This window comes from Artemia sp. Qi Xiang Cuo, chromosome 4 (genome assembly GCF_049724085.1).
Source record: "Artemia sp. Qi Xiang Cuo chromosome 4, ASM4972408v1, whole genome shotgun sequence".
Lineage (NCBI taxonomy): Eukaryota > Metazoa > Arthropoda > Branchiopoda > Anostraca > Artemiidae > Artemia > Artemia sp. Qi Xiang Cuo.
The window spans coordinates 27,963,639-27,973,992 of record NC_142797.1 but is presented as its reverse complement, the minus strand read 5'-3'; the positions used below and the strand labels follow the sequence as shown (position 1 = coordinate 27,973,992).

Sequence of the window (10,354 nt, the reverse complement as noted above, 5' to 3'; positions counted from 1 at the left end):
ATTGACTTCAAATACACTAGATCTTAGAGTCGAACGAACAAAAGTGGCAATACCACCGGATGGTCGCCCTTTTCCACTTAGCTGCTTCGCTGAAACTGAATAGACCGATACTGAACTATTAAAACTAAGAATACTTTTACTGCGGCTTGTGACGAAATGTTCTTGTAAACAGACAACTTCATTTTGCTCAAAAACATCATCTAAGATCGGAATTTTATTCGTGAACGAGCCATTAATGTTCCACGATAAACATTTAACTGCATAAGCTTCAGATTTCATGTCTTTTGTGGATTACTCTTTTTGGGATATCTTACACTGTAACACGTGTGACTGCCGATTTGGCATTCAACGCAGAATGTTGGCTGTCTGCATGTTTCATCTCGCGTAGAACGATGTTCACTTGAGGCTCATCTAGAGCATACAGGTTCAGCCGTATACTGGGAAGCAAGATGACCGATTTTTTGAAAGTTATAGCATCGTCTTGGCAAAAACTTACACGGATCAGCAGGTAGATGCTCGTAGCCGATAATCATCGAAACACTCAGAAAGTGTTGGAGCTCACTAAGAGTGTTAAAATACACTTTGCAAGAACGTGATTTTCCACACTGATCAGTCTTCGTACTATTCGGAAGTAGATATTTTGTCCTTCACAGTTTAGATCATCAGGGATATTTTGAAGCACAGCTATGTGCAGGGGTTCTCGAACAGTAATTTTGAGATAGGAGTTGGAAGATTTTGCTTTCTCAACGATTTTCGCTGCTGCAGCTTTCGACCTGACCACTAACTTCCATTCGTGAGCAGATGTGCAAAGTTCACTAATGTCATTTGTATTTTCACAGAAACTGTTTATAAAAGCTTTCCGGTCATTTGGGCCATTGAGCTTCTTAGGGGGATTTTTCAAGACGACAGACTAGGTAGAGTTTCTGGGCTTGGACGTTTCAGGTGTACTACGACTGCTTGTGAAAATACTGGTGGCTGGTGCGGACTGGGTGGCCAAAAAATTATCAAGCTTCCGAGAGAGTTCATTTACTTTCGCAGTAACTGTTGCATTCACCGCATCTTCGATGACCGGAACTGAGCAGGGGTTAAAGATGACAAATTTGGGCATTCTCACATTATTTTTCTCCACTGGAACTATAATTTTTCATATTTCAATGATATTCTCTGCATCTTTAGAGTAGATAACAATACGAGTCGTACTATTCAACTCAGTATGACGGATTTGCTTTGCCTTTATAAAATCTTCATGTGTCTAGAAGACAACACACGCTATTACGATAAACTCCAATTTTATTCAATCTCTTTGTGCTCTAGTTACACTCTTCAGTAACGGATTCAAAATAATTTTTTTCACTTTCAGCAAAATTAGTTATAATCATAAGGAGATAATAAATTAAAGTCATAAAACACGGACTTGCCCGCAAGGGGGCTTTTTTTAGTCCCCCCACTTTCACAGCCCAACAAAATATTTGTCAACAAAAACTAAGTAAATCCACATTAAAATCAAACATTCACTTATGAGAGAAGATAGTGAAGCGTTGAGGCTGACTACCTTCTCCCCGTACTTTAAGGGGCAACCCCAGTGGATACCACGGCTCTTGCAGACACCTCTCTCAACCCCCTTCTGCCTACGTCTCTCCTGTTACTTTTATCACAGAGTAAATGCCTATACTGTTCAGAAAACTATGTTTGATTTTTGCCTTATTTTGTATCGTATGTCCAATTTATATTTGTAGTTCTTTGTTTGAGGGCTTTTCTCCAAGTTAGAAAAATGTATAATACTTGAAGGTCAATTATTTAATTGATGAACATAAAGAAGGACTAGATATCTCTGTAAATTTGTCAGATTGTTATTACTAACTGATAAATTACTTAACTTGAAAAATAGACTGGTTTAATAATATCCGAGATTAGTGTGGTCACTCTGAACTCTGAATAGGGAGGCTATGCCCATATATGGTGTGGGGTCACGACTCAATAATGCATCTCTACTTCTATTTTTAAATAATTTCTTAGACCACACTGCTTTTCCATTAAAAAAAAAAAAAAAATTTTAAACACGAAAAACGGGTTTTAATTTTCTAACAAGCAGTGAACTACAAAACAATTAATTATGAACAAAATCTCCTAATTTTTCGGCCCCACATCCGGGAGCATTTCTAAACTGAAAAAAAAAATAAATAAATAAAGCAAAAAAAAAACAACTTAAATTACATTACAATAAAACATACTAAACACATAAAGAGAACAAAAAGCAAAACAGAAAGAAAAATATAAATAAATAAGAACAAAACTCACATATTAATTAAACACTTCCATGCACTGAATGTCTTTCAACTGGCCTCCTCTCAGTATATAAATGGAAATATATTAAATAAACACTTCCATGTACTGAATGTCTATATTGATTCTACTCGCCTCCTCCCAGTATATAAATTGAAATCTATCAAAAATGAAGAATATATTTATACTTAGACCAAAACAATAGAAGGTCAACTAACCCCCCTGTCCATAACCCTTAATTAAATTTCACAAGTTCATCAACCATTTTATGAATTATAAATTGAATGGATTCGTTTTGTTGCAAGCTTAGCTGCAGTTCGTTTACTTTTCTCATCATTTAACCCATTCTGACCTTTGTTCGCAAGGTCATCTTTCGTTTCAGAAATATTATTAAAATCAGTATTGATTGAATATCTTGCCTGCATTTTAATTAAATTATTATAAATTGAATTGATCCCAATTTCCCCTTCATCTCTATTTATGCTAGTACCCCAATATAATATCATTTTTATTTCTATAATTTCCCTGAAGCTTTGTAAAAGTCCTACCCACGTATATACTATTTTTTTTTGATCAAATAAAATACTGTGATGAGGAAAATTATAAAGATGTTCTGCAGCCGCTGACTCAAACGTTTCTGGTGTTTTGTTTTGTTTTAGAGCGTAATCTATTGCAATCTTGTGTTGTTCTAGCCTATTTTCTAAAGTTTGTTGCGTTCTACCCACATAAAATTTTCCACAAGAACATGGAATTTTGTATACTCCCTTTTGCAAATGTCTCGGTGTCTTGTCTTTCCCTTTATTTAACAACGAGCTTATATTATGTCCTGATTTAAATGATGTATTTATATTATTTTTTTTTAATTCTCTTCTTAATTTGTGTGATAAAATTGGTACAAAAGGAAAAGTTATGTAATTTGTTTCTTGATTTGACCCATCTTCTTATAATATTTTTAGCTCCGTCAACTTTTTTTTACTCTTTTAAATTATTTGAGAAATAATTTTTTCCGGATCGCAATTACCTATTAGAATATACTTAATAAAAATTAGTTAATTTCTTATGTATCCTGGTGATGTTAATTTTAATACCCTATCCACTAAAGAAATAACCACACCCTTTTTTACTTGGATCGGGTGATTTGATGTGAAAGACAAATAACGGTTGTTACTAGTGGGTTTACGGTAAATTGAAAATGCTAGTTCATTATTATTTCTATGGATCAAAATATCTAGAAACGGTAACTTATTATCTGTTTCCTTTTCAATTGTAAAAATTAACTCTCCTCCCAAAATATTTAAATGTTCCAAGAAACTTTCAATTTCTGATTCCCTGTAGTTCCAAATAATTAAAATATCATCCATATATCTGCCCCAAAATTTAGGTTTAAAAAAATATGTATCTATAGCTAACTTTTCAACATACTCTGCATAAATGTTTGCTAACAACGGACTTAAAGACCCTCCCATTGCTAAACCCCTAATTTGATGGTAAAAATTATCTCTAAACTTGAAATAGTTAGTATATCTGCTAGTTATTTTGACTAAATTTAATATAGATTCCAGTTCAATTCCCGAAGGTAATTCTTCTATCTCATTTTTTCGTTCCTCAAGTTTTTTGGATAAAATACTAAACGATTTATCAAAATTCTATTCTATTCTAATTTATTCTAATTAACCGGTCTTTGTGATTCAGGAGTTTGTGATTAAACAAAAATTTGAATTTTAGCCCAAAAAGTGAGGTATTGACTAGGGGCGCGAACTCCCTAATATATGTAATAAGAACATACGAATATCGAAGTTCGTTACGTAAGTTATCTCAGAACAGAATTTCGAGAAAGCCATTTAGCCAAAAAGACGTAAATTAATATACAATTTTTTTAATTATTCATGTACGGTGAGCCAAAATCAATTAATTCAAAAACATTCAGAAATCAAATAAAAAACAAGTTTTTTTAACTTAAAATAAGGAGCGACATTAAAACTTAAAACGAACAGAAATTATTTCGTATATGAAAGGGGCGGTCCCCCCTCAACGCCTCGCTCTTTACGCTAAGGTTTGACCTAATTTCATTTCTTGGGTAATTCCGAGATATTTAAGCACCTGATTTTTTTTATCTAACATGTTTATCCCGCACAATTATCCTTAATACATCCACGCGTAAAATTGAGTCATTAAAGAAAAAGCAAGAAACACAAAGAAATGTCGAATAAGAATTCTGGTAAATTCCCTTAATATACAATTTCCCCTGAAATGTTCTCCCCCCGGAAAACTACCTCTCAATGGAAAATTCTTCCCGTGCAAAGTCCCCCCAGCAAAAAATTCGTCCTCACACCTGAAAAATGTAGGCATACTTTCCAATAACAAATACTATAGTAAACAATGGGCAAATTTTATAGCTTAAAGACCTTTCCTCAGGGGCTGTGGAGGGTCATTTTTTCTCCAAAGACATAGTGATTAGGCCTTTCAACCATGCTGAATAAAATCTCAGAATTTTGATCGGAGGATTTTGGGAAAAAAGTGGTATGGGAGGGGGCCTAGTTGCCCTCCAATTTTTTTGTCACTTAAAAAGGGCACTAGATATTTTAATTACCGTTAGAATGAGCCCTCTTCCGATGGACTAGGCCTACTGGGTTAAAGCGAACAAATAAACACGCATCTGTGATCTTTCTTCTGGCAAAAAGTACAAAATTCCACATTTTTAAAGATAAGAGCTTGAAACCTCTACAGTGAGGTTTTCTGATGCGCTGAATTTGATGGTGTGATTTTCATTAAGATCATCAATTTTAAGGGGTGTTTTCCCTTTTTTCAAAAATCTGGCAAATTTTCTGAGGCTCGTAACCTTTGATGGGTAAGACTAAATTTAATAAAACTTATATATTTAAAATCAGCATAAAATTCCGATTCTTTTGATATATCTATTGGTATCAAAATACCGTTTTTTCGAATTTCGGTTATTATTGAGCCGGGTCACTCCTTACTTACAGTTCGTTACCACGAACTGTTTGATTATATGATATATTAGTTTATTACATATTATTTTTATTATGTTTTCATATTATAAACTAATTAATATGTTTTAATAAACAAATTATTAATTAATAAACTTACTAATATAATCTATTCTAATAAATTGTTAATTAGTCAACTAATTAATATATATATATATATATATATATATATATATATATATATATATATATATATATATATATATATATATATATATATATATATATATATATATATATATATATATATATATATATATATATATATATATATATATATATATATTATTATTAAATTATTATAAATGGTATGTAGCTTACTGGCGGAACGGTTGATGCGCTTGAAATGCTTCAAGATATGTCAACAGGAGTGGCGGCATTGAGTGAATCAAATCATATGGTTAATCTACCTTCTCCTCCTCAACCTCATTTACCAAGTCACTATCCACCGTACTCAACGATGATGATGCCACCAACTTTTTGCACTGCCACAAGCCAATATACAACTAGTCATCATAATTTCATAAGCTCTGCTCATCCTGCATATCAGGTAAGAATAATCCTTCATTTTTAGAAGCTTGAGGTTTTTTTTTGGTTCGGTGTAGTTTCTGTATAATCTGTACTTGACATTTCTTTCACGGCAAGTTTGGTTCGTTTTAAGCTTTAATATCCTTCTCTTATTTATTATTAAGCTTTTTCTAATAGACCACATAATCAATATACTTTAACGGGATTACTGTCACTAATCGGCCGCATTTTTAGATATGAAACTTAATTCAGAAAATAAGGAGCTCAAGTAACTGCCAAACAGAACTTCAGGGAAAATGACGATTAAAGAATTAAGACATATTGCGTATAGTTTACCTGTATAATCAGATTGACGTTCTCAGCACAAATGAAAAAGTATCACTTGAAAAAAAAAAAATTAAAACCATAGACTTAGAAACAAGAGATTACGTAGTTGACTAAAATCCTTCACAAAAAATGGAGAGAGAGAGGGAGAGAAAGAGAGAATCCAAAATAAGTATGTTCATTTCTTAAAAAAGCTAATAATGTTTTTTTTCGTAAAAATAAACTGGCAAAATTATTATATATCAGGTTAGAATAAAGGAATATCAGGTTAGACGAACAACGCGGTCTCTTTACAACGCACTTTTTAGACCCCGATGATAATGTTGAAGAACGCCTTGTACATTCTTTAAATTATGGGTTTTCTCGCAACCTAATGGATCTCTATAAGGAAATATTGCGAGACACAAACAACTCTGCCAAAAGTTATATGAAAATTCGAGAAGCAGATAATGCTGTAAATTAACTTGCTGCTTTACTGGGACAGCAGCCTCGGTTAGAACACAAGCGACAACAATAATCTGTATATACAAGCCTGCTCCGTAACTGTGCAAGGGCTCCCGCCGTTATCCCCGGTAGGGTATATAAATATATATATATATATATATATATATATATATATATATATATATATATATATATATATATATATATATATATATATATATATATATATATATATATATATATATATTTATATATATACGAAAGAAGAATGGAGATGAGGACAATGTTAAGGTTTCTTCATGTGAAAAGAACTGTGCGAGGTGAAAAATTGAAGTACAAACTACAATGCAATCAATGATATGAATTCAGGCACATATTCTGATACCACTCCACATAAAGAATATACATTTTTTATTTTAGTATTATTTTGTGTCACACGAAAAATATTTCAAAATATCTTTTTCTCTTTCAGCCTCCTCATATGACACATTTACCTTTGAACTGTACTACAGGAATTGCAGAAACAGATCCGCGAGAACTTGAACAATTTGCAGAAAAATTCAAACAAAGAAGAATAAAATTAGGAGTAACTCAAGCGGATGTTGGAAAAGCCTTGGCAAACCTGCGCCTCCCAGGTGTAGGGGCCTTATCGCAGTCTACTATTTGTCGGTACGGTAAAAAGAAAATCAAATATATAGCTAAATTATTAATCTAAATGTAGGATTTTACCTTCTGCATATGATGTACCTGAAATAAATTTTAAGTGTCACTACTACCTCATAGATTTAGGTACACGTAAAATAAAACTCATAAGAAATTATACATAAAATTAAAAATATTGATTTTTTTATTTATTTGAAGATGTTGAAATTTCTTTCTACTTGAATAAGAAATTAATACAAATAGGTATTTAAATTTAACATAAAAAAGTTAAAATGAATTTCTTTGAGCATAATTAGTTGGATTGACCTTTTAGAAAAGTTTATATTTTATGTTGTGTCGCTGTATGCTCAAAGAATATGAGAACTCTCAGTTTGTCGAAAGCAAATTGAGGCAAAATAACATTAGCAGATTTTGTGGACTCAATACTAATACTGAAGCTGTTTTTTGAAGAAAAAAGGTTTTACCTTTTAATGTTTCCAGGTGATGCAAGGGATTGTTTTCTAATATGAAAATACAAAGCACTTTTTTATTAAAGCCTTTAAGTTTGTGGAGAAACAAGGTTAATGCATTAAATTTATAAAGCATTAAAGGAGCATTAAAACATAAAGCATTGAAGCATTAAAGGAAGTTGTAGACTTTGTACATAAAGCATAATTTCTGCTTGGTTTATGTTTTAACGACTCTCTTTACTTTCAGTTGAAAGGAACTTATTTCTTTTACTTAATTTATATCTCTTTTTGGCCTATATCCAGGAGTGTCTTGACCCATTAGCGCTCAACGTTCCCAAATGGGAACGTCTCATTTCGAATTTTTTTTTCCCACAAGGTAGCAGCTCGGGCAAGTTTTGAACTTTCCATAGAAATCTAAGGCTAACCAGAAACTTCCTCGAATTTTCTGTCTCTTGAATTGGAATCAGGTGAGTTTTCAGGATTTTCTAAAATCTAGTTAAAAGTCAGTTTTTGGGAACTAGCAGTTGCGGGCGAAATGCCAGCAAAAATGAGTGCTTGAAATATCTTGTTTTGGTGTTTTAGAACTCTGTACTTAACGACCTTAGAATCTTTGGAGCGCTCATATTAAAATAACCACAGAGTAAGGACACAGTATCGGATAACTAAAACTGTTCCCTATTGGGAATGTTGGGTGTATTGGCCCCACAAAATTTTTTACGGATCTGCAACTAAAGGTATATTTTATTTTGCAGTTGGCTCCCAAACGTTGCGTATCTGTGAAAGAAGCTGTAGCTATACTAGATGAACTAATTGATGACGAGGAGGAGATTAATATGGTCATAATTCCCCCTGTTGTGCGGGTAGTTAGTGACGAAGAAGAAGGAGACGAGGACAACACAGAGTCTTTGAATGATCTTCCAAGTGATGTTGCAGGGACGATACAGCTTGACATCACTCATACTTCCGTAACAGACGATGTAGCTGGAGATAATCCATCCGATCTTCCTGCCACTTCTACTTTGGGTGCTGATGATTTAGACGACGTCCCACTAAGCCGTCGTAGAAAAACAGCCTCAACAGTATCGCAAGGACAGTCTTCAAAACTCGCCTCCAAAAATTCTGGACCTAGGAGAAAAAAACAAAGGGATATGCCAAAATGGAAAAAGAGAACACAGTCTGGAGATCTTCCATCAGAATCACTACCTAGACTGGGAGACAAGGTCGGTCATATGATAACCATGTCTGAATTCGAGGTTTTTTGTCAGTTCTACGACAAAACAGTTCGTGCTATGATCATACGGTAAACAACACGACATGCTTCTCAGAATGGTGACATCAGCTTCACATTGAACTTTGAAGAACTTGAGAATTTTTAGGAAACTGTGCTACTATCAGGATATCATCGCCTTCCCAGTGAGAGATTGTACTGGTCCAGGTCAGGCAACCTAGTCATTGCTATAGCTGGGCAAGTCATGAGCCGCAATAAATATTGAAAATAAAGAAGAACCTGCACTTTGCAAATAATAATGAACTCTAGGAAAGCGAAAAGATGGCTAAAGTGAGGCCACTTGTAAATGCCTTGAACACGAAACTTCAGCAATATGGAACGTTCTGTTAGAACTTTCCGTGGGCGAACAAATGACACCTTTCTTTGTTCTTCACAGCTGCAAAATGTTTATCCGAGGAAAACCGATTCGATTTGGATACAAAGAATGGGTGCTAGTTTGTTCTCACAGATATCCCTACAAAATCGATCTTTACTGTGGGAGAGGTGAGCAACAGCCAGCAACACCCCTAGATACACGGGTGGTCACAAACCAATTGCCTGTTGTTGAAAAAGAAGCCCATCACGAAGCCTTCTTTGATACACAGCTCACACAGCTTAACCCGCAAGGATTTCGTGCCGTAGGCACTGTGCGTGAAAATTGCTTGAAGGGATGTTGTCTCGAAGAAGCCAAAGTTATGGAAAAGAAGGAACGTGGTTATTATGACTACAGGTCAGATGGAGTGGTTTTGGCTGTCAAGTGCAAAGATAGCAAAGCAATTTGTGTAGCAACCAACTATAACTCCATAGAACTGCTGCATCAGGCAAAAAGATACTCAGTGGTGGAGCGCAAAGATGTTCCAATTGGACAGCCACGCTTTATTATAAATTATAATCAGGGAATGAGAGGTGTTGACCTAGTTGTTAATGATTGGTCGGCATACAGACTAATTTTGCGAGGAAAAAAGTGGTATTGGATCAAAGACCAAAATCTTCTTTGCACGCTCATGGTCGCAGCTTGGCGGTTCTACCGTCGCTTGCATGATGGTGACATGGCTGGAAAGATTTCACAGCTTGAATTCCTCCGTAAAGTGGTTCAGGGTCTTTTTGACAACGAAACCTACCGTCCATTTCATGGTGGGAGCTCAGGATCTCTGCGGATCTACCCTAAGGAATTAACCGCTCATGTACAGGTGACAGCAGAGAAGCAGGGTCGATGCCAAGTATGCAAAAAAAAAAAAAATGCGCGGCTAGAGTGCAGAGAGTGCTCCGTCAAACTTCACTTGCAACGGTGGTACGAGCAATTTCATGCCTAACTTAGATTCGTCTTTTATACTAATTTTCAATAAACATGACAAAAGATATGTATCCATATATTTCCCTCAGTTCCA

General features: G+C 34.4%; 1 protein-coding gene across 1 annotated transcript in view; it reads left to right on the top strand.

The window, feature by feature from the left end:
* The window catches only part of acj6 (abnormal chemosensory protein 6), a 42,562-nt gene that overhangs the window by 28,520 nt on the left and 3,688 nt on the right, over nucleotides 1-10,354 (top strand). The window contains exons 4-5 of the mRNA XM_089087837.1: nucleotides 5,608-5,841; nucleotides 7,060-7,256. Of these exons, the coding sequence (XP_088943963.1) occupies nucleotides 5,608-5,841; nucleotides 7,060-7,256 (431 nt within the window). The remainder of the gene's footprint in view (nucleotides 1-5,607; nucleotides 5,842-7,059; nucleotides 7,257-10,354) is intronic.